The 25454-nt window shown below is 37.4% G+C and overlaps 1 protein-coding gene and 1 non-coding gene across 5 annotated transcripts; both read right to left on the bottom strand.

The window, feature by feature from the left end:
* Nucleotides 1-1390: 1390 nt before the first annotated feature.
* LOC131336331 (filament-like plant protein 7) lies at nt 1391-12338 on the bottom strand. 4 transcript variants are annotated; one of them, XM_058372122.1, is made up of 8 exons: nt 12046-12185; nt 11912-11956; nt 8935-9007; nt 8303-8453; nt 5921-6071; nt 3591-5715; nt 3444-3504; nt 1391-2220 (listed from the first exon to the last, which is right to left on the bottom strand). In XM_058372122.1, exons 4-8 carry the CDS (start codon nt 8402-8404, stop codon nt 1723-1725), a joined length of 2937 nt encoding a protein of 978 aa, XP_058228105.1. In that variant the 5' UTR covers nt 8405-8453; nt 8935-9007; nt 11912-11956; nt 12046-12185; the 3' UTR covers nt 1391-1722. The 4 variants fall into 4 exon arrangements, with proteins under 4 accessions (XP_058228105.1, XP_058228106.1, XP_058228104.1 ...); XM_058372123.1 differs by having other exon boundaries at nt 8303-8414; XM_058372121.1 differs by lacking the exon at nt 8935-9007 and having other exon boundaries at nt 8303-8414; nt 12046-12338.
* On the bottom strand, nt 10128-10239 carry LOC131299347 (small nucleolar RNA snoR100). The gene has a single exon (XR_009190733.1). It is a non-coding gene; the product is annotated as a small nucleolar RNA snoR100 (small nucleolar RNA).
* Nucleotides 12339-25454: the final 13116 nt, after the last annotated feature.

The following is a 25454-nucleotide window of genomic DNA, read 5'->3' as shown; positions in this document are numbered from 1 at the left end:
AGCATATGTTTGAGAGTCATTGCCCTGAATAGACTACGGCATTTTTCTTCACATGGAGGTTAAACCAAAAGAGGTTGGTTAACTAGCCTTCATGTGGATGGCTTGAGTTCGAGTCTCACGAGGAGCAGACTTGGGGTTCAGGGCTGTGGATAGCCTCTGAACCCCCCATTGACAAACATACTAACACTCCACTAATACCCGTTGATGTATACCGTACGACAAAAAAAGCTGGCCTTCATGAGGATGGCGCCTCCGCCTGGAAGGAAGGAAACTCTTGGAGTGGCCTGGATTTCACTGCCAGCCTCCATGATGGGGCAGTCATTCATCAATTGGCTACATCCGATCAGCTCCAGGCTCCGGCCCTCTTCAAACAGAACTCTTAGCAATGTTTCTAGCTTTAAAAGGGTCCATTCATAATAATTTCACGACAGTATATATTTTTTCTCCTTGTTTAAATGCTGTAATGCAGATGGGAAGAAAGACATAATGCCCCTAAGCTAATCGCTTTTTGTTGCGTAACCTCGGACAGGAGATCTCCAAGCTATTTTTTTGTAGAACCAAGAAGGTTGAGCCAAAGACGTCCATTAAGCCCACTATTTGACTGAGAGGGCACAGACTTCGTTTATGCTTTCCACAGTTTTGAAGAATCAACTAGCCAGAGGCAACACCAAAATAAAATAAAATAAAAAAATCCACTTTTAAAGAATGCAATGGCTAAAAAATTATGACGTCTTAAAAAATGCTAAAAAAATGACGGTTGAAATATACTCTGTATTTAAGAACGTTTAAATAAAAAAGTAACAAGATAAAAGAACAAATATTTTAATAGAATATAGTTCAATTTTATTTTATTTATCGGAACAATAGAGTTAGATTGGAGCACGAATGGGGGATGGTGTTTGTGCTGTGGTGCACGCAGCATCGTGCTGCACACCTCCGAGTCATCTCGACAATGAACGGCTCTCGATTGTTGGTTGCCGAGATGAGATCCTAGCCGTCAAATGCACGATCTAATGGCTCGGAACTCACTGTACAATACCAACCCAAAGTCCGAGAGTCCGAGAGCCTGTTTTTGTCAACTAGATCTAGACATCTATAGAATGCTCAATCACCATTCTTCTGCCGACAAAATCGTTGCCGCTACTCTTCTTGTTAGAGGAATGCAGAAAATGGAAATTGAAAGCCCCTACAACTCCCCGCGCCTAAGGGTGGCGCATCACTTCGTGTACAATACAATCAGGCCTTAGGGTTGACCATCACTTCGCGTACAATACAATCAGGCTCTATGCTCCATAATTACCTCTTTTGTCTCGCTTGAAAATCGAGCAGGCACAGATATGTCTTGCCATGGACAGTATCATTAAAAAGGAGAATTTAGTACATTCTTGAATGATGTGATCAAAACCAGACTGCATCATGATATTGAATCTTGGAAGAGGGCATATATGTGGTGCCATTGCCACAAGTGGAAACATTTCATTTAAAGGAAAAGAAAAGAAAAGAAAAGAAAAGAAATCCCCTCTCCTTCTGGTTTTATTTACATACACAACAGTAAAAGCCAAAATCAATGAAATTTTCACTCTGACCCTCTCTTGAAGGCTTAAAATACCGAATCACATTTCTGTCCACTCCAAACAAGAAGAAATCAGTCAACCAATCAATCGTGCCAATCACACAACTGAATCCCACATGCCAGTCGTATTGTCGCTTTTACCCCTGCTGTTAACAAGCAAAAGGAAGGCTCAATTTCTTGTTTTTACCTTTATTTCTTCTCCATAATAGCTTTTTGAACAGCCCTACACCTCCTTGTTTCTTGACAGGCGTGATAGCCAGAGAACCGTGTTCAGCTTCATTGCCATTACATTTGCTTCCGATTCTGTAAAGAAACCTTTCAGGAGGATCCTCCTTTCCATGGGGGTGAAGGGAAGAACCAGAATTGCCATGTAGAACAGCCGGGGGGGTTTTAAGGCCAGAAATGGAAAAAACTTCCATCCTATTGCAAGCATTGTCCTCGGCAAGCATTTTATCCAGCAGAGATGAACGTTGGTTGATGCTCTTCTTGGGGGTGGTGGTGGAAAAGTTGTCAGAGGAGTTGGAGACGAGGTTGTCCAAAAGGGCAGAGTCTTTCGGTCCAGCCAACGCCTTCAGCTGCTTCCCCAAGTTAAGGATGGTTTCTTGGCACTCTGCCAACTTTTCAGAAGCTGCTGTGATTTCCCTCTCCTACAAGGCAAATTAATAATTTTTTTGTTCAGTTAGAAGCATAAAAGTAATCTTGAAACAATAACAACAGAACTGATGCAAATATGTTTTTTTTTTTGGGCAAATAAAGAGATATTTGATGGAGGTCTGATGCAAATATGTTGCAATAAAATACCATCGGTAAGTTTGTTCTGAGGTAGTCTGTAATGATCCTAAACAATACCATAGGAGAAAAAAATCGCAGAATGGGAAATTATATTTCATGTTCCTTTTCTAATCAGAATGTCTTTCACATCCACCATCAGTAACCTTTGACGGTTATAAGAGCTTACTGGATTCTCAACGGCATAAGCTACCAATAAAGAAAAGACATGGCTACAAGAAACTTCTAACATGTGTCCATCTCCACCGCATAAATCGCCACTTCAGCTCCGTGTCACACTCCCTCAAGAACAATCGGTGCTACGTGATCATGGCCTCATGATGTGGCCCAGATACGTGGGCCAGGTAACAAGCCCACAAGCATTGCCAAAGCCTAAGAAACACTATATGCTAAGGCTTATATTGGCAAAATAAAAAATAAATATCCTGGCTTATTGGATTATGAATTCATGAGATACATCAATTTTACAGGAATATGTTGCTTATTCAACGTATCGACAACGTGTCCATGTATTTTTGAAGAAATGATGTATCCGCATGTCCATGTCGTGTCGTATCTGTGTCCCGTATCAGTAGCCGTGCTTCTTAGCTTACATACATAACCACTGAGGAAAGATAAACTAGTTCGGTTTCAGAAAGAAAAATATGCTCCGCATCTACTAAAATGTCCATGTGAAAGTTATATGGAAGTAGCAAAGAATCTACATGTAATGCCTCATTTATCATCAGTTTTATCACCATATACCAATGGGCTTGTAGCCCAGTTGGTAACTCCTGGCTTCCCTTGTGGGAGACCAGGGTTCGAGCCCCGTTGTGGGCGGTTTGTGGGTTTAGGGCTATGGATAGCCTCTGAACCCCCGGTGGACTAACTCACTAACTTCCCCCACTAACCCCTGTTGATGTATACAATATTGCCCAAAAAAAAAAAGAATTGCTAAGACCTTGGTCAGTTCGTTGCATAGCATAGCTTCATTCGAAAAATTTAGAGTTTGGTTCGTATAATATGACCTGAAAGCAGACCATTGAGGCAGGTGCACTTTGACCTATAAATAAGCCAGATGGATAAGATGATAGGAACTTACACTTCGAAGTTGCTTTTCTTCTTGAGCAGTATCACCCTTTGGCGTTTCAGTATTTTTGACACTGAAAATGAAATATTTTAGATACCTGACATCTAGGTATAATACGACGATCATTCCATGAACAAAAGGTGTACTAATAAAATGTACCATTCGGGCTGAAACTGTAGGTCAACACATGTGGCCTCCAATTCTTCACGACAGTCACTCTTATTCTCCACTTCTGTTTCTGGGGATGCAAACCTTTGGTGGGCCTTATTCAATTCAGCTCTTGCGTCTTTGAGCTGCGTATCAAGGTCCGCATTTACCGACTTATGATGGTCAATTTGATTCTCAATCATTCCGTTCGACCCCTTTAAAGTTTCTAAGTCTCTTTGCAAGCCTTTTCTAGTTTTATCTGATTCTTGAAGTTGGATCATCAATGACTCACTCTTACCAAACTCTGACTGCAGTCTCCCTTTCAAGTCCTGGTTTGCATATTCCATATTTGGCAACTTGTCTTCCAGTTTTTTGTCCTCTAGTCTCGCATTACGTTGAGTATCTTCAACTTTGCAGTCGTTCCGAGGCAAATGCGACAACTTTTCTTTCAGAGCCCGTAATTTATCAGCTTCTGAACATTGACTAGGAGGTCCAACTTCAACCTCACTCTCACTATGTGATTCATCCCAATCAAAGTGCTTCTTGATTTTCTCCCTCATGCTTGAAACATCTTGAAGGGAAAAACAGTGGTTTATAACCCAGTTCAAACACAAGGTCAATTCCTCAGCAAATTTTTCAAAATCTGCTTCTCCTATTAAAAAATCATTACAGCTCCGAATGAATTGCTGTAAAACGGCTCTAAGTTCAGAAGTTTTCCATTGGAAAACACGAACCATATAGCCAGAAGTTGTTTCTGAATCCTTGTTTCCGAAATAACCACCACCCTTTTCAAAGGCGCCATAATCATTAGATGGTAAACTGATACCTTCAACAAGTTCAATTATTTTGCGCATTGATTTATTCAGATTTGACTGGACTTTATGGTGTTTCTTCTTTTCGAATGAGGTCCCATCGCCAATTATTTCAAGAGCTGACTCCATCAGAGGCGATTTATCCTGATGTTTCCAACAGCCGTAGCCACTAACATCAGAGTGTACTGAAACTGACCGATTCTCTAAGGTATCAACAATTTCACTTCCTTCAATTGAAGCAAGATGAGGACTTCCAAATGGCTTATCCAAGGATACTACTGCCAATTTTTCCATCTCAGCAAAGTCATCCATCAGATCTATGTCTGAAGCTCCAACAGTTTTTTGCAATAGCGTACCCATTCTTTTCCCATTTTTGAAATGCTCCAAATCTGAAATCAAAGCAGAAGCCAAAGATTCTCCACAACTAACCTTGTCGTCACTGCCCATATCAGACATTGATGCCACAGAGAGTTCATATGGTAAGTGCATGCTTCTTTCTGATTCCATATCTATCTGACTTGTCTTGTTATTTAGAGTTTCTTTAAGACTCTTGTTTTCTTCTTCCAGGTCATACAATTTCTCAACCAAATAGTTGAACCTTTTGCTGGTTGTATCAGGAAAATTGTCCATAGCAAAGTCAACTGAACCAGAGGGAGAAGGATTTGAGTTTCTCCTCCTTGTTTCAACTCGATCCCTTCCCAGTAGTTCAACTTCGTTCTTCATTTTTGCCAGAGCAGCGGGACCTGGCAACCGCTTACGGACAAGGACACGTAGCCTCTGACATTCTGATTCTAGTTTTGCAATTTTCTTCACACTCTCTAAATGTTGTTTGTGTGCTACATCAGCTGTTCGACGATTGAATTCTCTTTCCTCACTTCGAATCTCAAGATCCTTCTCAAGTACTCGAACCTCATATTTTAGAGAAGTGTTCTCTTTCTCTGTGGATTCTAGTCTAATCATTAAGGCCTTAAAATCTACCTCCACTCGAGTTCTCTGTTCATTTACATCTTGAATCAACTTTTCCTTGGCCAAAAGAGCCTTGCTGAGTTGAGTATTCTCCACACCTAATTTGGAGAGCTTTCTGTCGGTGTCAGCTAATTTTTCCTCTAGAACAATCCTTGCTTTTTCGAACTCCACTGACGTCTTCACCACAGCATCATGAATCCTTTGCTCCTGTTCGTCTCGAACAAAACGTAACTGCTGCATACATTCCTTCAGGGCCATATCCAACTGAGTTATTCTTTCTTCACCAGCCACTCTTTGCCGTTTCACATCATCTAATTCTTGCTTCAATGACATTGCTTCTGATTCTGCCTTTTCCCAGCCTAAAAGTTATAGAAGGAACATTTAGCCACTCAAACTACATAGATTTTGAAAGAAGCACGTACACATGAAGGTTGGTGTACCTTAATAAAATAAAATAAAAACACGCAACATGTCCAGGATGATTAGATACATATTTTTTTTATCAGTAACAAAATTTAGATATATTTCTTTTGATATATACAATCTAAACATCTGATAATTTACCTGCAAGGGCTTCCTGTGCCATTTTTGCATGTTTTTCCACAAGCTCATCTTTAGCATTGCAGTCAGAGTGGGCAAAGGAAAGCTTTTCATTTAGAATTTTAAGATCTCTCTCCAACTCTGCTTTATCGGTCTGAAGTATCTGTATCTGTATCTGTATTTGAAGCACAATATTAGCAACGCCTCAATTAAACAAATAGAACTCTTCGGTGGAAACTAAATTTGTGGTCAACTTAGTCATTCATCATGTGCCAATTAGGTTATCCGAACCATTAATGCAGTTGTTTCTCAAGAAAAAAAGTTAGGTTAATGGTTTCCTTGAAAATTTGATAGGCTCTCACTGTTTGGACGGCAATACTTTGAAGTACTACAAGTTTCAAAAGAGTAAGCCTAGATGGCATGATAGTAATAACGAACAGTCCATTTGATGTTAATCAGGATCCCCAATGCCAAAACTTCTTCCTTGCATTTGTATTTTATTTGAGTATATCTACCTAAGGAGTATAGTTGGAAAATTAATCGAAGAGGTTCCCGAATCGCAGATCCAATTGAATCGTGGATCATCAGATTCAGTCATGATTTCTAAATTACATTGCAGAATAATTTTATGTGTAAAAATGAAAAATGCAAACTTTAGGCCCCAATCGGTATTAAATAGCAACAAAAAGTAGACAAAATGTTAATACAATGAGTTCAGTTGCTCTTGCTGTTACCCATGTCAAAAGTAGTAATATTACTCTATAAGATTCTGATGAATTTTGCCTTTTCAACCTAGATATAGCTTGCCAAACAAGGAATGAATAGTAGAAGAAGTTGATGAAGCTCTGCCTCTTCGCCGAACAAGGTAAACAATAGAACGATCACTAAGATGCTGAAGACTAGGTACGTTTGGTTTACCCGGAACCGCATAAAACAAAGCTGGCAGATTTCATCAAGGGTTTTGAGCCCACACTCAGCCCAAAAAAGCAGGGGGGGGAAAAAAGGTGCAAAAATCAACAATTTTGACTTTTTTTTAGGGAAAATTAGCCATAAGGACGGTAAAATAGTTTTTCTTTAGAAGGATGCAAGCAAAATAATTTTCAGTGGACGTCCTTCAACTTTTTGAGTTTTTTAGCCGTAAGGCTAAAACATGTTTAGGCACTCTCACAGGGTTTTAGGGTGCACTTTCCTATTATAGGGTTTTAGTGATTTAGACACTTTCCTAGGGTACCCTAGGGTTTTAGGCACTTTCATAGAGCACATTTGTCCTTATGTTTGATTGCAAAAGGGGCTTGTCCTTCAGCTCAAAAAATGTAAATATGAGGGATTTTTGGCTAAGTCTCCTTTTTTTTTATTACTGGCTCCAAAATATCCGAGCCCAGCTGGATCTACATCTTTATGTATTGATGGCGAATATTACAGTACACCCAATTTCTCAATCTAGTGGACGACTCCTTGATTCAGTCACCGGTTCGTAATCACTTGTGACTTGCATGCAAGTTCATATTGTGTGTATGCTTATTCGAATTGAATCAAATTGCCTCATTCGTAATTAAGTGCGATTCTAATTACTCTGATCGGAGCTTGATATAACAAAATATGGAAAGGTGCATCTTAGAGGGCCTTTTTCCTTTAAGGGAATTGCCTGACCATTCAAAATCACCAAGTTATAGCAGGTTGGTCTAATGTGAACAGATTTAACTGTATATTACTGTCACTAGTACTATGATCATTTGGAAAACAAAGCTTTTGAATTTGCAGTCATCGGACTTCCCTTTCAGATGGTGCGGCGAAATATAAAATTTTGAATTGGTTTATTATTGCTGTTATGCCAGCAATACACCAATAAAGCTGTCTACAAGAAGGTTGAGTGGATGATCGATGTTACATCACCACATCTCTACGGTTCTATTAATTGAGTGGATGATCTGCGAGGTACAAGTCACTAAACCTTTTCAGCCTTCGGTTCCACTTGGCAAACAAAGATCCTAACTGCCAGGAGTAGCACCAAACTGAAGAAAAATAGAGCTCTTTTCATTGTAGGCTTGGGACAGAATATTCCAAGGTCATATTTAAGCATCCCAGTTATCTGATGAAAGAAAAAGAATTGTTTCATGAAAGCATCACAAGAACTACTATAAAACCACTCTGACAATACAACATTTTTGCCAGTTCATCTGCTTAATTCCGATATTTTCATGATAAGCTTCACCTCTTCTATTTGTCCTCAACTGGACAGGTAAGCATTTCCTCAATAGCAGGACAAAAAGTTAAAGCTTAAAATCTAACTTTCAAACAAATTGACTAGAATGCATACAAGTGAGCAAGACACAGCATTTAACACACAAACAATTATAAAAAAATATATACAGTGTTAAAGATTGACGAAATCAATGCTTCATGTACCTCTTCTTCATTTATTCTCTGAGAAGCATTCGCTTTATCAGCAGCAACTAGAGTCTTCTCAGTCGATCTTTTCTTCCAAAGCCATGTCTTGTGATCCGTCATGTCCTCAAGTCTTTTTATCCAACACAAAAGAGAACTATAGGTGAATAATCTACGAAAAGGAACAAGCTCACCTTCAATTTAGATTCTAAAATGACCGAAAACGTCGCAAGAGAAAGTTTATATGGCAAAATTTTGCTGAAACCAAAAGGTGACCATGACTTAATCAAGTATCTAACAATAGGATTTGTGGGATGAGATTAATCCTTCCACCGAAACCCATCAAGGAACTTATTTTATTTGAACTGTGGTCTTGACCTTATTTCTCTCTCATGCCATTTCCCTTCACTCTGACCCCAGTCCACATAAGAAGTGCAACGGCAACATGCTAAAGTGTACTACCCAAACTGCAAAGACTCGTATACAGCTTAAAGCTCCTATAAAGGTCTTAATATCAGATGATGTTGTCTAACATGAATAGCTAACCAAATATGTTTATAAAATCCACTGCGTGGTGTAACTGGTCAGTTACTTAGTTCTACTTGCTAAACAATGAATCAGCGGCCAGATATATGGAGCTCAACTCTCCTTACCCTATGGTGTTATTGCACACTTAAGGGGTCTTGCCCCCAGAAATAGATCGGGTGCCCTGGTGTAACCTGGAGACTGGAGAGAGAAGGGTTAATACCCTAGAAGAAAACAGAAAAATCCCTATGACAGCTATTGTTTCCATGAATTTCTAATAAAAAAGGTTCTTTTGGTATCTCGAGGCAATTTTCCTTTGGCAGTCCATTGCCCACTAGATAGTGTTACTGGAAAATAACAACTTCATAGTGGGAGCATAATTTTTCAGAATAGTAGGTTTGTAATTGTAATTCATAGCTGTTTTGCGTCCACTAGAATTTATGCCTACATTTGGCACCTCTTCAACATGTCCGTACAAGACAGGTTTCCCTTGATTCAACTAAACATCCGGTAACATAATAAATAGTTTGCAGCATTCACTTAAAGTAGCCATCTGCACTCACATGGAAGCCACAACCTACTTTAATTCAACTAACAATTTGAAAGTTAAACCTCATGGTCAACATATGCAGGAGTTGGTAGCAAAATTATGAGTGGAAAATTATATGATGAATTGCAGTAAAGCTAAGATGGGTTATGGATCTTGCTTGTTCCTAATATTGAGTTTATAATTATATCAAGAACATAAGGACACAAGAGACAAACCACATTCTTGAAATATCACAAGCCGCCACCCTACTAATAACGAGGACCTTTTGTACTCAATGTAATGTATGCTTGGAATTACAACTAACAGAGGAGCCAACCAAATTCAGGGACAACTTTCTAGTTATTAACAACTTTATAGTTAGATCTCACGTTCAAGGAATATACGTAAGCTCCATGGTGCAAAATGTAGAGTAGATGAATAGAGAATGGCCGAAATTTTATGGACAAAATACTGCAGTTTAACAAGATAGAAATTGTGGCCCATGAAATATGAAGGAATAGGGCAGTTGAACTCAAGATGGCACAACAGAAGTTAAGCAAAGAACTGAACAGCAGTTGAAGGGATGTACTTTCTGTTAAAACATAAGGGACTAATGTTTTAGCACACTGCATAGGACTTGAGTCTACAACAAGAACAACAACAACAGAACCCATGTAGTCCCCAATTATTGGGGGTAGGGGCGGGGGAAGATTGGAGACAGACCTAACCTTTGGCAATATGCACAAAGTGGCTGCTCTCAAAATACCACTAAAACAGTGGCCCCCCTATACCTGTTTTGTTGCGGAACCATGCCCCCAAATCAAAGCCGAACGGCATCAGAGAGGGCAGGCCTAGAGACCCAATTCAATTTATTTATGTGCACATTACCATGCTTCCTTCATTGATAGTCCAGAGCATCGGTATGCACAATATAACTGTGACTTGAGTCTGAAGGAACAATAATTGTATGAAGGTGAAAAAAGCCCCTCATAAAAGCTGGGAAGATGTATAGAAATACCACGTGAAGGAAAGCTCAACAATGATGAAGTGGGAAGGCAAAGAGGAGCAGAAGCTATGCAAGACCTGCCTTCTCAAAACCTCCAGACTTAAAAAGAGTTAAGAGGGATCCAAAAATGGAGATAACATTGTAGTCACCAAATGTGTTATCCCAATAAATTTGAAGAACTGACGGCATCAAAGGCCCAGCTTTGATTGCCAATTTAGAGACTCTACAGTACATACACCTTTAGGCATGCATATTGAATGCCACTCACCATGATGGCTAAATTCAAAAAATCATGATAAATGTTTCCAAAGACCTCGTAACTTTTCTCACAGCAAACTTTCAAAACAACAGGCCACGATTATTCATAAAAATGCCAATATAATCACAAAATTCTTGTGACTAAAACTTCTCATTGTACACCCTTTCGTATCATTCACCACAAAATCTCATTTAACCTCATGACTTCCTTACAGTGTGTAGGGAGCGGACAGAAGATTTCCCCTATAGTTCTACAAGTATAGTAAAAGGATCCAGCTCATTGGACCGGACCGAGTCCCATCGCCGGTTCCATTTTGATACTCTAAACCGACATCTAACATGGCCCTCCGAGTAGACATTCATTAACCAATAGAGCTGAAGATATATCACTGAGTACTACCTGAATGTGAGTTCATGATATGGGCCATATGGCTACTGATGTCCAGTTAAGCAGCTATATGACACTGAGGTCCAGTTAAGCTAATTTTCTCTTGGATGATCTACAAATTTGAGCTCGCAAGGCGAACGGCTCGGATCGGCCTAACTGTTTGGTCCAGTCCATCTGGAGAGTAGTTGTCGCCTAATAGGATGTACTCCCTCACATATTTGAGAAGGATCATGCTGCTCTCAGTCTTGAGGTTGGACTGCAAAGAGCTATCTCGGCCCTTAAAAAGTGTTTTTAATGGTTCAGATTCGATGAAAGAATCTTCCCGGGAAGAGACGGGAAAAAAACTGAATAAAATCTGAACCATTTATTGTCGATCGAGATTCAACTGCATAGGCTTCTCTGCTGCAGGTCTATTTGAGAACGGGAAAAGCTCCGGAAGGAATAATGTACAACAATGAGGAGACAACATAATCCAGATTTTGAGCAAATGAAGGTCGTGAAATTTCAGTTCAGTTTACCAAAGTCAACAAAATCTTCTCACTAGAATAAATAAACCAACAAAAATAAAAGAGAGGGTGAGCATTACCAGCCTCGACCATTTTCTTCACCCAAATTTGGGTAGAGATTTGGGTCAAAAGCTTGGCTTGGGAAGGCATCTCCAATGCTAAATCCATATTTTTACCCGAATACACTTGTAATTGATGAGTAGAACACTTGTAATTAATGAGAGTGAAAAGAAGGTTTGAGAAAAATGAGTATGGGTTTGAGTCAATTTGGGTGATGAAATGGGTATAAGGCAAATGGGTATGACATTGGAGATGGATAATAAAATGGGTAAGGATTGGAGATGCTAATCTAACCAAATTTGAAATCCAGAATTCATCAGAAGAAAACAGACTGAGAAAGCTGTCACTACATTCTCACCTTTTCGCTTAGTACCAAGCCTTCAATGCACCGAAAACTTCAACTCTGAAACACAAAATCAGATCAAAAATTCAATTTGGATAAACGACATTACAAGCATTCTTCAAATGCGAAAGACATTCGGAGACAAGCACCTTCGGAGAAATGTACCAGATGAAGAGACCTAGCCCTGGAACTGGAACTGGTGGGGAGAATGCGAGTTAATAGTAGTACATAGATACAAGGTACTGAAGGTATGTAGAATGTGTGTACTTGAGTAGGTGAAGTAGTGCCGGGAAGGGGAAGGGTAAAGTAGTGATGAGAGAGAGAGAGAGGGCGGGAGTTGAGGGAAATGTCGGGGTGGATCTGGCGCGTAGGAGTGGAGTCCATTTGGCATTTGGGGAGTAGGAATGGAGTGGAAGAGCGGGCGTCCGCGTGAGTCAACTTTGTTTACTACTCACGATTCCTGTGTACGGTATCGGTATCAGTGAACGTCAACGAATACGTACAGACTTTCTACTACTAGTGCCAGTATAGCAGGAGGAGAGAGCTGTCAACAAGTTTTTCGCGGCGCCGTGAGATCTGATCCGTTCATTCACTTAATTAATGGTTTAAATTGTTTTTCAATATCGACAGGTCAAAATTTGTTTTTAATCCGAACCGTCCAAAAACGCTTTGGACACGCACAATTGGACCTCCGTAAATTAAAAGCTCGGTAAAGAAATTATTCTGTGGTAGGAGTATATAATTGGACTTATTAGCTATAAATAAATAAATAAAGGTATAGTAGGAGTATATAATTGGGGAAAATGACAAGACACTAGAAAGTGATTTTGACTTTTTGGAGAAGAATGAACAAAAAAGTATGAAGAGGATCCTGTCAAAATAAAAAATTAAAAAGAAAACAAAGCACGTCGTCCGTATGGAAGATAATGCGGGGCATTTCAGGTCACAAAAACGCAAAAGACACATCAGGTGTGTCACACTTCAGCTACACCTCTCTTACATACAGGTGGAGTCCACTGAAACGGCGGACCTCACTTGTATGTGAGAAGGGTGTGGCACACTTGATGTGCCCCTAGCACCTCTCGGTAGGTCACATTCGACTAAAATTCTTATTATTTTTTAAGTATTCATGTTTAGGTAATGTTCTGTTAAAATTCTTACTTTTAAAGTTTTTATTTTTTATTTTTAGATCATTTTTTTATAATATATTATTTTTAATTCAAAAAATAAGTACTCATTAGTGCAACGGAGTCTTAAAAGTAAAAAATTTATCCTTTTTCATTTTTTTATTTCGGTTGAAGAAGCCATGAATTGAGAATGCTTTAATACATTCTGGGGTTTAGGTAGGACAAACTTTTAGGCTTTCCCCTACCACCATTAAAGAAAACGCATTAAGATACAGCCAATTATTTTTGGAATAATACTTTATTTAATACTATAAATAAAATTATAAAGTTGTGTACTTGGAACTCGAAAGTATCCCCCATTAACTCATCCATGGGGTCCACTTGATAATTAGCTGGTAGAGGAGTGACAACCACTAGGATTTAAAGTATAGTACTATCATTTTCTATGATTTCACTTTACAACAAAGGTCATTGATGTACTCTTTGTTTAAATATTGTAGTTGGTGCTTTGATAATAATTTGTTGCATTTTTCACAAATATTGCTTGTGGGACAAGACAGTCTCTTTAGCTTTTAAATATCTTTCATAAACGTTAGTGCCTTGTTTTGGTACTCTTGGTATCTTTCTAAACTTTTTCTTTAATCACAATTATGATGCTAATCGTGATGATTTGATTAAATTCGACCAGCAGAATGTCGCTCACAATTTAGAAAAACACATTAAAATCGCATGCTTGTGCTATACTCTCCTACTGGTCAACACTATAAAAGCATCACTCATCGCAAATATGATAAACAACAATAACAACAATTGTAATTATAATAATAATATGATAAATCTATGACAAATTTATCATAAACCAATTGAAACTTCATTCCATCATTATGGACTCTAATTTACAGTAATTACGTTGAACTTTAGAAAAATTTAACAAAAATCATGATAACTTTGCAAAAAAAAAAAATGCAGTTATGATGAATTTATCATAAAATATGAAAAATCTTTCATAAATAAGTTGAAAATATATTCCAACACTCCTTATTTTTATCTCGACCAAGCCAATTTGTGAGATTTAAATCAAATAATCACAAATCAAACAAATTTAATTATCATATTTGTTACATATTTATTACTATAATTTATGAAAAATCCACCCCTATGCAATGGACTAGATAAAATTATCAGAAAGTTATCAAAATAAACATTCTAAATACATGGTAAATTTATCGCAAAAAAGGTTGGACAAAATGTAGAAGACAATTTGGTTCACATGATAGTCATTGTTGTCTGTGCCTTCTCTTTTTTCCATCTCTACTACCACCTATAAGGGTCATCATCGGGCCGGGCCGCCCAAGCCCGTCCACGGGCTGGGCCGACTGGGTTTTTTTTTTGGCGGACTACCTACCATAAATTGAAGCCCAAACCCGGCCCATGGGCTAGCCCAATTGGGGGGCCGGCGGGCCAAAAGCGGGGCGGGCTTAAAATTCCTTGGGCAAAACTAAATCAAAGGAAAAAAGAAAGGGTTTTGTGGGATTTTGGGCTAAGAGGCGGGCTTTTGGGCGGGAACCATGGGCCGGGCTCACCGGGCGGGCCTACGGACGGGTCAAGTAAAAATTCATAGGCCCGAGCCCGCCCATTATAAACTACGGGCTGGGCTAGCCTGCCCATTTTACAGGTTCGGGCCGGACGGGCTTTGGACGGGTCGCGGGCCTTTGGGCTAAATGATGAGGCTTAACCACCTATAAGACCATCCACAGTTGAATAATCAAAAGTTGTTACATCATCTTTTGATTATCCATTTAAGGGATTGCTAAGGTTAGTAATATAAAAGTCCACAGTGGTACAATCAAAATTGAATAATTAAAACTTCTTACATCACATTTTTAACTTATAAAAATCTAGAAATTGTGGCATAGAAAATAATTTTAAAAAAATAGTTTTTAAACTAATAAAACCAGGTTATTAGAAAAAGAAAAATAGTTTTTGAAACTTTGATTAAAAAAAATTTGGGAAAAAGTTAAAAAAAAAGTTTTGAATAAATGAAAGTTTTTGATTTGGGGAAAAAAATTAATAAAAAAGTGTTTTTGCAAAAAAATAAAAAGTTATTTTAAAAGTTCGAAACATGTTGAAAATGGAAGATAGAGAAGGTCTTTGTGTAATAATTGTATACGTGATTGAGGAAATGTGAGGACAACTAAATTTGATTATTGACAAAAGATTGCTAGTTTTTATTAGGGGAAATTACAGTAAGCCCCCTCCAACTATACCTCGGTAACGAGTTGCACCCTTCATCGTTTAACTCGGACACTTAACACCCTTCATCTTTTATCTCACACAAAATAGAAGACGCCGTTAACGGAAGTGCTGAAATTACCAATTTACCCTTTTTAGTCAGAATAAGATGATGCCCTTTGGCTTACTAATAGGTATTTTTGTGAATAACTGACCGAAGAATTTGGCTTTGAGCCTACTTGGGTTCGATCTGAAATGGCCCAACGGTCAGGACACATTGCCTTTGGCTATGTGGTGCATGTTTTTTAGCCTTCTGAGGCCGTTTAGGCCTCCGAACGGGCTTTCGAACCGTTTTGGGCTATTTTTGTTTCGCTTATAACTTTTCGTAGGAAACTCTGTTTCAGCCCGTTCTTTTTTCAGAACTCTTGTTTTTTCCTCTATTTTATGGGTCTATAATAATTTTAGTATGGTTACTTTACGCTTTCTAGGGTTAGAGTTGCATCCTATATATTCGGTGATTGTCCTTGTTGCTCTATTTTCAATTTCTTATACGCTTCCTTGCATCATGAACTGTATGTTTCAAGGTGTTATCTAGATTTGTGAGAAGATAGAGTACAAACTTGTGGATGTAGCTGTTGTTGCTACTTCGAGAAAGCTCTAGTTAATTCTGTTGCTACTTCGGCTACTGTTGTTTATGATCAGCAGATTGGATACTGCTAGCTGCTGTCTGTTCAGTGCAGCTAACTGCTGGTTCCTCTGCAAATGGTGTAATGGTTGGAATATAGGTCAACCGGCCACCGGGCCTTCATCCGGGGGCTGCCAAAAAGCAAAAAAAAACAGAGCACTCTGTTTTTTCTTTCTCTCTCTATGTTCTATTATGGGTCCAAGCCATTTCATACTTGTTTTTATAAATCTTTATATGGAGATTTCATTCTCACATCTATATTTGTTATTTGCCACACTCAATTTCAAATTTACAGGCATGATTTGAAAAATCTATTTCCAAAGGAATTGTTTGATCAGCTCTATGTTTTCATGAGGAATGCACTACCATTTTCAGTACTCTATTTCTGGGTTGGAATGCACTACATTAATCAATGGTGCTCTGATGCCACAATTGCACAGCACATGGATCCCCATTGGAAGACCCAGTTCTACCTTCTATTAGAGAGATAGAGTACCGTTACCGAGGTACTGCTCATGTACTGCTCACATGACTTCCGTTTAAATTCATAACGGCTAACTAACGGGAGGTGCTTAAGTGTTACGCCATAAAAGATGAAGGGGGTTAAGTGTCCGAGTTAAACGATGAAGGGTGCAACTCGTTACCGAGGTATAGTTGGAGGGGGCTTACTGTAATTTCCCCTTTTTATTATCCTAAGGCCATCCACAGTGGTATAATCAAAAGCCAATTGTTGTTAAAGTTAACAATATTTGTGCAAAAAATGGCTCACAATGGTATAATCAAACTTAACAACATCCTTATAAATAATCAAATTTTAGGCTTTGGATAACCAAAACTAGCAACCTTTTTCAACAATCAAAATTTTTGAACCCCACACCGCATAAGTTAATTGGTTCCAAAATTTATATACACGCGTATTTCAACTAATATTTTCTTCTTCTCTTCTTCACCTGCTCTATATCTTTTTCACTTCAACCACAAACTGTTTCTCTTTCTTTTCTTCCAAAATTGAAGCTCATATTTCTCGATCATCTACAATTTAACCCATCGTTGCCGAATTACGGTATTTCACTCTTCTTTCCCGTTTCTATTTTAGGCTGAATTCTTATGAACTTAACTTAAATCTGAAAATTGTCTTTATTTAATTTTTTTTTGCATTTGTTAATTTTGTGCCAAACTTTTATGGGTTATTGATTCATCTCGACGAGAGAAATCGGAAAAATATATATATTTTTACTTTAACCCAAGTATTTTGAGAAATAATTACTTTTTAGCAAAATAAATAAATTTTTCGACTAAAAAATGGTTATTCTTTTTTTTTTTTGTTCCTCCCCTTATAGTTTAGTAAATGAATAACCTTGCAAAAAAAATAAGAGAAAGGAAGAACCTTGCATTATTTTTCAATTTCAAGAACACATCTGATTTTTTTTGAAAGATTAAGAGAGTGGTGGATTTGTGATATAGGCTACAGGAATAGGAAGAAAAAAAAAAAGTTTCAGTGTTGTTTTGATAAATAACACTAGGAAGAACACCATATGTTCGATATATTTTTGTCCACAAAAAAAACATAATGGAGGGAAGTAAATGGAGGGAAACAGAGGGAGAGAGATAGATTGTGTGAAATTGTAGTGGACTTTTTATTTTGGTTATGGACTAGAAGTGACCATTGTGAACCTCAACGTTGTTAAACTTAGTAACCTCTTAAGTGAATAATCAAAAGCTGATGTGTCAACTTTTGGTTATACATTTTTTATTATACCACTGTGGATGGCCTAAGGCCAAAATTTGATGAGTTGCTAAGAGGTTGATAAGTTTGGTTATTCCAATGTGAGCTCTTTTTTTAGCAAATGTTGTTAACCTTAGCAACCTTTTGGTATACCACTGTGGATGCTCTAACAAGGCATACAACAACCTTCATGGTTGCTCTACACCCTGCTCCCTCTATACAAATCCAAATAACTAAATAATGGATTCTTAAAAAGGAAACAACCAAATTCCTAAAATTAAGGATTGAAAAATATTTATCTATTTACCGCATATTCAAAATTATGCAGAAATTAAATAATAAGGGTACAATAAGGTATTCATACAATTATTTGATGAAAACTTAAACCATTTCAAGGGATGAACCTTAAATGGAAGTTATACTTAGGACTACGCCTCATTCTCGAAAGTCTCATGTGTCCCGTTCCATTTTACAATAAAACTATCATTTGGTGTACGCCAAATGCATGCCGCATCGTGTGTAATTCATCTCGAGATCCCATACAAATTATTAGAATTGCTTAATTTGTTTAAAAAATATTTGTAAGGAACCCTGTAAAAAATCAACTTAGTCGGATATCGATAACGGCTTAATCATTTATTTGCTCAATTTTTTGACAATAAATTGAGCTAAAGAGTCGAATCAAACTCTTACCGAAATCCGACTAAGTTGATTTTTTTACAGGCGTTCTTAGAAAAAAATATTTTAAACAAATTGGCCGATTTTAATCATTCGCGTGAAACTCCAAGACGGATCTCATACAACGCGGTGTGCAAATGGTGCACCCATAGATTCGGACTCTTTTATTTTTATGCATCTTCGTTTACTTGGATTTTGGTGTGGAAACTTGGCATAGTGGGTGGTGATAATTACATTTCTCAAAATCACTTTCAAGTTTCAACGGGCGCTTTCGGCAGTAGCAATCAACTACCAAACCCCTTCAGTAGCTTTAGGACTATGCTTGCTTAGAATCCAATTTGACACGCGTCGGTGCCTTCAAAATGGCCTAAGAATCATTGCAACTACAACCTGAGTTTGACAATGGGTATAAAAGAGCAATTAAAGGGCATGTTTGCCCCATAAGATCGAATTTCACGAGGGTCAAACATTCCAAATCTTGAAGCTACTATAAGTTTGTCCTATCGTTAACTTTAGGACCCAAAATTAGTTGAGGAGTTAAATTGGCTCGGATGTCTGATTATAAAAATTCATTGCAACTACGAGAATATCTCACCTATTAATGTGGGAATCCACTTAAAATATTGGAGTAGCATCGAGTGCATGGTCATATGAAATGAAGAGCCTTCCATGGGTACATCATTTGGGATAAATCATTTGCACACTGCGTTGGTGAGATCTACCTTAGAATCTCACACAAATGATCAGAGCCGCTCAATACATCTCTTTTACTTGGTAACTAAAACAATTTATTTTTTTACTTATCTTGTGTAAAAGGAATCGATAAAATTTTAAATAAGAATGTGAAACAACTTTGACATTTTCATTAGAGCAAAAATCAAAATTATTTTCAAATTAAAAGAGACTAGTATACTAATTATACCAATGATATGCTACTAATCTTTGAATATTGCTATCATGACAATGGGGACATTTTAGCCATGCATTATTATAAGAGGTTAGGATGAATTCACTGCAACTCATTAGAATTATTGGAATTGTTAGCCATGTAATTTTTTTTTTGACAAGCGAGATGATCCCAGTTATATTAAAACAAAAACTAGTACAATAACAACAAAGGACACCATTGGAAAAGACAAGAAACAACAAACTAAAAACAACAAAAAAAAGGCTGTTGATTTTGCCACTATCTTTTTTGTTAACGTCACTCTCTTGTAAGTGTATTTTTGGTGCAAAAATACACTTGCAGGGGAGTGACATTAAAAAAAAAAGGAGTGGCAAAATCATTTTCCTAAAAAAATTAAAAGCCGCATGGAATTAAACGCCAGAGCCGGACCCATCAATCACACTCGTAATTCGTGAAGGTGGGTGGAGACCAAGAGGAGAGGTAAGGTATGTCAAGAACAACTCTCGAAATGACCATAAGAGGTTAGTATGAATTCACCAGATTTCAATAAAAATACTATTACATCTGCGGGCAACGATTTTATCTTTTGAAAAGACGAATTAATTTTACCAATTACCATGAATAGTTTACAATTTTATCAGGGAAAAATAATACAGTAGATCTAATTTTAGATCCCCGCGGTCAGCCCACCAACCCGTTAGTTAATTCATCACTGATTATGCTTAGAGAAGGGTTTTCTTACTTCTAATCTAATAAACGAAGATCTGACTTTTGATTAGACGTTAATTTGTTGCTATTTCCCATCTATTAACATCTTAATTTGCTTTTCAATTTGTTTACTTTGGTTTGAAGTTGATCCACTTCAACTTACAACGAACAAAAAATCTGAACCTTTCAAAACAGAACACAAATATTGGTACTATGGAGACTTTGTCTACGGGAAAGGAAAGTGTTAAGAGATGTTTGCGTTTTTCAACTTTTTTTCCCTTCATATATAAACTATGCGTTTACGCTTTCGGTTTTGCCTTTATTCATTTTTTATTTTTTTCCTTTTTGCGCCAAATTTCTATCTACTTTTGATTCGTTTCGATGAGAGAAATCAAAAAAGAAAATAGTTTGACTTTAACTCAAGTATTTTGAAAAATATCGAAGAAAAATTCCAAAAGTCAACGTTTTAGGTTTTCCTTGGATACTTTCAAAAGTACTCGTATAAAAGTCATAATTGTTTACTTTTTTCGATTCTTTTATTCGAGACAAACCAATGATAGTATATTAAAAAATTTGGTGCAAAACTAAAAAATACAGCAAAAAATTGAATAAAAACAAAATCAAAAAATTGTGGTCTATAACTTTTTGGTTAGCGGAAATACCCCCTAAGTACACGATCCATGCACGTATAAAAATGTACTTTCTCCACCCCTTTTTAAATGTCTCGCTACGTAACTCCAACTTATTAAGAAAACATCATCATTACACTTTTCACATCAACTTTTACCTCCACTTTCCCTATTTACCCTCTATGGATACATCATCATTACACTTTTTTACTCGCTAACTTTTCAAAATGGAATATACTTTTAGAGGTAAAATGAAAAATGTACCAACTTTTACCCATTAACTTTACAAAATGAACACTTATTACTGGACAACCCAAAATGAAATACTGTAGTTTAAAAAGGGAACGGAGGGAGTATATAAAACAAAAAAACATCCGTGTTGAATCTACTAATTCAGTAGGACATAATCTGCACCAGGACACTTTAGTTCAACAATTGTATAGTTGTATATATTTAAGCGCCGGAAAATTGTGGATTCAATTGCTAGGGAGAGAAAGTTGATACCTTTGTTAATGGGCTGAGCAAAGATTTGAATAGCATAAACTTTTTCTAGAGAAAGCCTAGCCGCCGTTGTTTGCTTGCTTGGGGGGAGGCGCCGCCTCCTTCCCTGGGCGCCTCTTTTTGTCTTCCTTTTTTTTCTCCCCTTCCCTTGCCGCCGGTCCTTTTCTCTGTGGGCTGTTGTTCCCCCCTCCCTCTTCCCCTTCCCTCCACCTTCCTCGTTTCCACCCCCTCCCCCCTCCGGTAAGATCCCGCCGGATACTCTGCTGGGTGTATCTTGTTCCACCGGCTTTCTGGATCCCGTTGTGGACCGCCTTTCTACCTTGTTGGAGATAGCCGGTCTCTTGCTTAGCGGCGCTTTGGCCGTTTCGAGTGGTGGATGGTGCGATTTTGCTGGGTTGTTGGTGGCGATGCTGTGAGTGGATATGGTGTGTTGGGATTGGGCATGGCGGCAGTAGGGGCTGTCGTGATTCCTGTGGTTGGTGTGGTGGTTATGGCAGCGGTGATGCGGTGGTTGTTTTGAGTGTTTCGGTAGGTTAGGGTTTTGATTTTGTGTTTCGTTTTTGTTTTGTCCGGACTCTTGTCTGGTTATGTCCGGATGTTGAGGCCGGTTTCTGTCCGGATGTTGGTCCGGTTTTTGTCCCGGTGGGTCTTCCCGGGTGGTTTTGTTCTGATCTGGTTTTTCCAGATCGGGTGACTGATTTTCACAGGTTTAATGTTATCTTTGATTCGGAGCTCTGCCATCCCGAGACGGTGGTGTCTGGGTACTAGCTCCACGTTAGCCGGCCATGTTGACGGTGTGAAGAAGTGAGCGTTTGGCTCTTGCATAGGCGCTAGACATTAATTTCGTCTCTTAATCTTTTTTGTATTGTGTCTCTGTTTTTTTGTATTTTGGTGGAAATCTGTACTTGCCGTATGTCCTATTCTCTATTCGAAATTATCTGTAGATGCCGTATGGCTTGATTAATGATTTTGCTTCTTCCGTTGAAAAAAAAAAACCCTTATCCATTTTTTACCATCCAAATGTGAGTAAGATTTTTTGAATAGCATAAATTATTCTTCTAAGAGCATCTCCAACCCTTACCCATTTTTTACCACCCAAATTTGAGTAAGATTTTGGGTCAAAAGCTCTATTTGGGTATGCTTTCTCCAATGCTATAACTCTTTTTTTAATCCCAAATATGTACTGTATTTTTTAGGTTTTCCCTCCGACATGTGAATTAAAAATAGCACATTGGTAAATATTAAAGAGTAAAAGAGATGTTGAGAAAAATGGTATATGTTTGGGTCTTCCTTAATTTGGGTATGGAAAACGGTGAAACTCAAAATGAGAAGAAAAATGAGTAAGGATTAGAGATTCTGACGCTTGACAAAAAAAAGAAGTAAGACACAATCTATTAGTTACTCCTTCTGTCCCAATTTGTTTGTCCAATATTGAGAATTTAACTTATTTAAGGAGCATAATAATTACACATAAAAATAGTTTACTTTTCAATATTTACCCTTCACCTATTTTGGAAAGATACTTTATTTTTTAAAAATAAGGACAAGAAGGGAATTTTATCCATTTGAAAGTCAAATGAACAAACAAATTGGGATAAGACAAAGTCAAAAAGTGGATAAATAAATCGGGACGGAAGGAGTATATAATGTAATGAAGTGGACAATTACAAAGTTAAACAAAAAGTAGGTACACCACCTTTCTACACAATATAGTTAGGGCATTTCTAGTGGGTGATATTAACCCATTATTTGGGTCAGAAATTAATGACAGAAAACAGTTAGCAAACATTTTGTGTGTTTTGGGGCTTTAATGGTTCAACTAAACTATAGCTACAGGTGGGTCAAAACTAAAGTCAGATGTTAACCGTAGCACATGTAGCGAACAAGAGAGAGAGAGAGAGAGACGGAGAGAGTCTGTTGACTCTTTTCTGCGCCAGAGAAGAGAAGAGAAGAGAAGAGAGAGAGAGAGAGAGAGAGAGGGAGGGATGAGAGGAGAGAGGGAGGAGGGGTGGGTCCACATGCACACATGTTTATATGTATCTTATAATTTTTAGGCTCCGTTTCGAAACCAAAAATAAGTCTTTATTTTTTAAGAAGGTAATTTTATGCTAAAAAATTATGGTCTTATTGATATCTAAAAATATGCAATATGGATCTTGTTTAGAAGATCTCGATGAGATCTTTTATACGATGAAAAAAAATAAAAAATTATTTTTCATTTATTTTATTTTGAATTTGAAAATATAAAATAAGCTGCTTATTTTTTAAGAAGGTTTCTAGAACGGAGCCTACTACGTACTACTGTACATCTTAACTATATAGCTAACGATAATACACATTCACTTCTTAAATTTATACGCTCTTAATAAATAATAAATGAGACTCACTTTATACACTTTATGTCATATATATAACACATAATTTTTAACCAAACCACTAGAGATGCTCTTACACGATATCTTATGTGGAGCCGAAGTGGATCCTACAAAAATCTAGAAAAAAAAAAAATTCACATCTCGACGAACTATTTACAATCGCAACAACTATAAATTCAAGAAAGAATCCGGTAGTTGAACAAGAATACCAAACCAACTGGAGATAACTCAGTTGGTCAGGACTCTTACATTTCGCTATGAGGTCAAGAGTTTGAATTTACCCACATGCGTGTGCGTGGTAAGAAAAATAAAACTTTTAAGATAGAGTAGAGGAAATTTTTATTTCAGTTTGGGTATTTGTGGATTTCTATTGGGCCCACAATAGTGATTGAAATTGATTTAATTAGCCATCCTTTATACCCAACTTATTTAGGTGCTTATCCTAACGTGTTTAAATACTTATCTTTCCATCCTCAAATTCAATTAAATCCTAAACTACCCTTTCTTTCTCTAAATTTTTCAAATCTTTCTCTCTTTCATTTTTTTTTATCCTTTCTAATTATCTCAATTCTCTCTCCCATTTCAAACATTTCTCTAACCTAATCTTTTGAATTTTTTCTCTTTCAAATCTCCTCTCTCATATTTTCATTCCCTTAAAATCTAAAAAGAAGACACGACTCTTACAAAAACAAATTTGTAAGCTGAAAAACATGCCAAAACATCATCAATTCACAAAACATGGCAAAACCTAATCGACGTAGATGATCAAAACAAGATTAATTAAAAAGCATGACAAAATCGAAAAACATGGCAAGTTTCGAGAAGTGTAGGTTTCGATCGAGGTAGATGAACAAAACATGATCAAATAAAAAACATGACAAAAATTAGAAAACATGACAAGTTTTGAGAAGTATAGGTTTCAATCGAGGTAGATGAACAAAATATTATCAATTCACAAACATGACAAAAATCAAAAAATATAATACCTAAAACTAATATTCCGGCAATGGAATTCAGTAACGACGGCGATTAAGAAGACAAACGCGACTATTCATGACTTTTTTGATGTATAGCATCTCTTCCATATGGATTATGAAAAATAAAATATAGGACAAAGAGTATAGGCAAGGAATAAACATTAAGAGTACATAGTAAACTCCAGAAAGATTTTTGGATAAGTAGTACTTGTATACGGCCAAATCTGGTGCCCAAAAATTGATCGGGCAATCAGGATGACAAACCAAAAAAATGGACCTTGCCCGGAGGAACAAAAAAATAGATCACAGACGTCACCGGAGTATTTGGCGACGATCTCTCGAGTAGTATGGCTTGGACAAGGCTGGGATCGTAGGCGTTGCCTTGCCTCACGACCGTCGTGTTCTGGTCCATCCAGTAGCACCGCCGATTTTATTCATCTTTAGCAACCAAACTATCACTGATTCAATTTCAGTTGATTTCGGGGAGAGAGAGAGAGCCTATTTATATATATTGCCGGCGAGGATGTTGTTCAAAGGGAGGGGAGAGAGGCGGTGGGCATCAATTTATATTATAGAGGAGAGAGAGAGAGAGAGAGAGAGAGAGAGGAGGAGGAGGAGGAGGTTTAATGGGGGAGAGGTTTATGGGAATGCATAACGTGAAAATAGGAACATAAAGTAAAACGATTCAATTGGGATTTTGCCCAATCTCGGTAACTGTGGGATAATGGGAAATAAATGTCCATACACATATAGCATATATACACACACTTACAACTAGGGATATAATGGGTCAAGAGTACATTTTGAGGATGCGAACATAAGTATTTAAACTCATATGGATGGACACCTAAATAAATCTGTCATTTAGGATGCCTATTTAATTTCTTCTTGAAATTGTGTATTTAGGATGTGTTCTTTTTCTGAACTTACAATAATGATCAAAATTGTTCACTTTTTAGGACTCATCGAGAACATTAATTATGCCAAAAATCACATATCACATAAATCAGATA

The sequence above is a fragment of the Rhododendron vialii genome, chromosome 8a (assembly GCF_030253575.1).
Source record: "Rhododendron vialii isolate Sample 1 chromosome 8a, ASM3025357v1".
NCBI classification, from domain to species: domain Eukaryota; kingdom Viridiplantae; phylum Streptophyta; class Magnoliopsida; order Ericales; family Ericaceae; genus Rhododendron; species Rhododendron vialii.
The sequence above is the reverse complement of the archived record's forward strand: the minus strand, read 5'-3'. Positions and strand labels throughout refer to the sequence as shown.

Bases quoted from the DNA above. Each gene is read 5' to 3' on its own strand.
- LOC131336331 (XM_058372121.1), bottom strand. From the start codon at position 8,404: ATGACGGATCACAAGACATGGCTTTGGAAGAAAAGATCGACTGAGAAG. The intron at 6,072-8,302 runs GTACATGAAGCA...CTTCAAATACAG, and splicing joins AGAGAATAAATGAAGAAGAG to ATACAGATACAGATACTTCA. The intron at 5,716-5,920 runs GTAAATTATCAG...TATAACTTTTAG, and splicing joins GGCACAGGAAGCCCTTGCAG to GCTGGGAAAAGGCAGAATCA.